The sequence below is a fragment of the Bison bison genome, unplaced genomic scaffold, assembly GCF_000754665.1.
Source record: "Bison bison bison isolate TAMUID 2011002044 unplaced genomic scaffold, Bison_UMD1.0 scf7180017864524, whole genome shotgun sequence".
NCBI lineage: Eukaryota > Metazoa > Chordata > Mammalia > Artiodactyla > Bovidae > Bison > Bison bison.
In genome coordinates, this window is record NW_011495075.1 from 766197 (window position 1) to 769922 (window position 3726).

Sequence of the window (3726 nt, forward strand, 5' to 3'; positions counted from 1 at the left end):
GGAGGCGCTCGGGGCTCGGGCTCAGCAGCGCAGAGGTGCTTGCGCTCGCCACGTGTGGCCGCCCTGCATCCTGGCCGTGGGGATGAAGGGGGCTCAGGGTTTATAGCCTCAGAAACATCTGGGCTCCCCCACGTTCCCCCACGCATCTTTGTCTGTCATCTGGCGATTACCATTAGCCTTGAGAGTAAAAATGTCAGCGGAAGCCCCATTAATGATGGTAACCTCTGGACGACTGTGGAAAGTGGAGACCAACTTGTGGGTCTGTCCTCCGCTCCGGAGCCTCGTGTCCAGGAAGAGGGAGCAGGAGAGAAGCCCTCTCTACACGCTCTGGGCCTGGTGAACAGGGCCCCTCGCGCAGTGGGCGTCCCCGGAGGAGCAGGTGGCGAGCAAGCCCAGCAGAGGTCAGCGCCTGGCCCAGGGGATGCTGCTGGCCCCCGGCGATCGGCACTCTCCCACTTGCTCCAGAGACGAAGACGCACAGAAGACCCGGCCTCCCGCTCAGGCACCTACCTTGACCTGCTTGCGAGCAGCTGGGGAGGCCAGAACCCCTCTGCTCACCCTCTCTCCCACTTTCCCTAAAGCCTTGCTGTGGCCCTGCTTCCTGGAGCCCAGCGGGACGCACTCTGGGTAGCTCCGAGACGTGTGAGCCTGGAGCCAAAAGAGCAGTGCCAGCTTCGGGGTCCTGCTCTGATGGGCAGAGGTCCACAGCTTCTCTCTGAGCCTCAGTTCCTGATCAGTAAAATGTTGGGGCTGGACAAGGCGACGGTAATCCCGCCGGCTCTGCTCCGAATCCACAGTGCGGCTCTGTGGACTCCAGGAGCGGCCACTGCTGCACAGCGGACGGAGGGAGACCCGGGAGGCAGTCCTGGCGCGTCCCTGGCCACATTCGCCAACACTGTCATCCTGTTGGGCTTGGCTGGATGAGCAGACGAGGGGAAGGACCAGCCACGACAGCTGCACTTCCAGACCAAGCTCTGGCTGGAGGTGGGAACCAGCTCCCTTTAACCTCAGCCCTTCCCCTCCTGCACCCGGCTCCAGGAGCCGCAGACGAAACAGCTCTGGGCTGTGGCTGATTCCAGGCCATTAAAGAGAATGGACTCCACAGCCTTCAGGAGTTTTCCAGCTGAGGTTTAAGGCCCTGTGAATCACCGGCTACAGAGGAATCGGCCTTCCACCAGGGAAGGCAGGCTCAGTCCTCAGGAGCCCTCAGGTCACCACTGGCCCGAGGGCCCAGGGGGTCAGACCATCGCCCTGACGGTGGATATCGCACACACGGCCGGTGCCTCGGCTTCGGAAGCCCACAGGGGATCCCGTCTGCTTCCTGATGACAGCAGGCTTCTGGTCTCCCGGGCAGACAGTATGAACCAGGAGGAGGATGCTGTGAACCAGGACAGCCCCGTGCTGGACGCACGCGCCCAGGGCTGCAGTCCGAGCATCCTCTCCTCGAGCTGCTGTCAGGGGTGGCCTCCCTCTGCACATGTTCCTCTTTGCAGAACAGAGGCAATAACAGTAGCTGCCTTGAAGGCCTGGCATGGGAAATGACCTGCAACGGCGGAGCAGCTCGAACCCAACCACAGTTGCCACCGTCTCATCAGCAGTGTTACCCCACCAGCATTTTCTCCTGTCTCACCTGACCGGGTTGCTAGAGAAAACAACAGAAAAGTTCCGGAAGAGGGAGTGAGCTGTTCTGACCCAGGGACAGGGTTGGCTTCAGGAGGTAGCACTCCAAGGGGGCCTAGGGCTGGGAGCCCTGAAGGTGTGGGGCAAGGGTGCGGGCCGAGGGCCCAGGGGTCGCAGCTGTACCGGGAAGGGGAGACTCCACCAGGTGAGACGGTTGGTGGAGCGGAAAGGTCACTCCAGGGGTCGGAGCCCATGAGGCACGGAACGCTGCTCTGTGAGTCATGAGAAGGCTCCTCCAAGAGTCTGGAAGGGTGACAGCCTCTGCTTCCCACTTTAGAGACATCTCTAAGGCTGGTAATAATGCTCAAAATTCTCCAAGCTAGGCTTCAACAGTACGTGAACCTAGAACTTCCAGATCTTCAAGCTGGATTTAGAAAAGGCAGAGGAATCAGAGATCAGATCGTCAGCATCTATTGGATCATAGGAAATGCAAGGGAATTCCAGAAAAACACCTGCTTCACTGACTATGCTAAAGCCTTTGACTGTATGGATCACAACGAACCGAAAAATTCCTAAAGAGATGGGAAAACCAGACCGACCTGCCTGCCTCCCGAGAAACCTGTATGCAGGTCAGGAAGCGACAGAACCAGACGTGGAACAATGGACTGGTTGAAAACAGGGAAAGGAGTCCGTCAAGGCTGTATATTGCCACCCTGCTTATGTGACTTATATGCAGAGAACATCAGGCGAAACGCCGGGCTGGGTGAAGCACACACTGGAATCAAGATTGCCGGGAGAAATAATAATATAAAAAGTATCAATATCTCAGATATGCAGATGACACCACGCTTACAGCAGAAAGTGAAGAAGAACTAAAGAGGCTCTTGATGAAAGTGAAAGAAGAGAGTGAAAAAGGTGGCTTAAATCTCAACATTCAGAAAACTAAGATCATGGCATCTGGTCCCATCACTTCATGACAAATAGAAGGGGTAAATGAAACAGTTAGAGGCTTTATTTTCTTGGGCTCCAAAATCACTGTGGATGGTGATGCAGCCGTGAAATGAAAGACGCGTGCTCCTTGGAAGAAAAACTATGACCAACCTAGACAGCATATTAAAAAGCAGAGACATCACTTTGCTGACAAAGGTCCGTCTAGTCAAAGCTATGGTTTTTCCAGTAGTCATGTATGGATGTGAGAGCTGGACCATAAAGGAGGCTGAGTGCTGAAGAATTGATGCTTTCAAACTGTGGTGTTGGAGAAGACTCTTGAGAGTCTCTTGGACTGTGAGGAGATCAAACCAGTCAATCCTAAAGGAAATCAATCTTGAATACTCATTGGAAGGACTAATGCTGAAGCTGAAGCGCCAGTAGTTTGACCACCTGATGCGAAGGGCCGACTCAGTGGAAAAGACCCTGATGCTGGGGAAGATTGAAGGTGGGAGGAGAAGGGGGCAACAGAGGATGAGATGGTTGGATGGCATCAGCAACTCGGTGGACATGAGTTTGAACGAACTCCGGGAGATAGTGAAGGACAGGGAAGCCTGGTGTGCTGCAGTCCGTGGGGTTGCAGAGAGCTGGACAGACTTAGTGACTGAACAGCAACAGCAACAACTTGGCCAGTGGGCCCCAGACTCAAGGGCAAGCCCTGGAGTGACGCTGGGTCGGCGCAGGGCCCAGGAGCGGCCGCCAGTAGACCAAGGCCCAGGGCGTGGTGCAAACCAGGGAGGAGTTTAGGACTTTATTCCTGGACCGTGTGCTTGTCGCTGAGGGTGGGGGCCACGTCTCCTCAGCAGGCGGCCCTCCTCCACGTGGTGGCGTGGGGCCTAGGCGTGCCCAGGGCTCTGGCACTTGGCCTCCAGCTGGTGGAAGTGGGGGGAGGCCACGGGGCAGGCTGGGTGCTTTGTAAAGCCTGCTCTCCTGGTTTTGTGGGGAGGACCAGCCCTGTGGCCACGCCGACCGCGGGGAGCCGGAACCCCGAGATCCCGGCCGCGCCTCCTATCACCAGGGACGGGGATGCGGGACAGAGCTTCCTGTGGCCGTGGGGAGGTCCCATCTGGGCCGCTGACACGGCGGCCAGCACTCGTGACCGCGCCGGTGGGGGGGGGC

General features: G+C 57.4%; 1 protein-coding gene across 1 annotated transcript in view; it reads left to right on the plus strand.

Moving 5' to 3' along the window:
* The window catches only part of LGR6 (leucine-rich repeat containing G protein-coupled receptor 6), a 75595-nt gene that overhangs the window by 55296 nt on the left and 16573 nt on the right, over positions 1 to 3726 (plus strand). The window contains exon 8 of the mRNA XM_010831120.1: positions 3105 to 3144. Within this exon, the coding sequence (XP_010829422.1) occupies positions 3105 to 3144 (40 nt within the window). The remainder of the gene's footprint in view (positions 1 to 3104; positions 3145 to 3726) is intronic.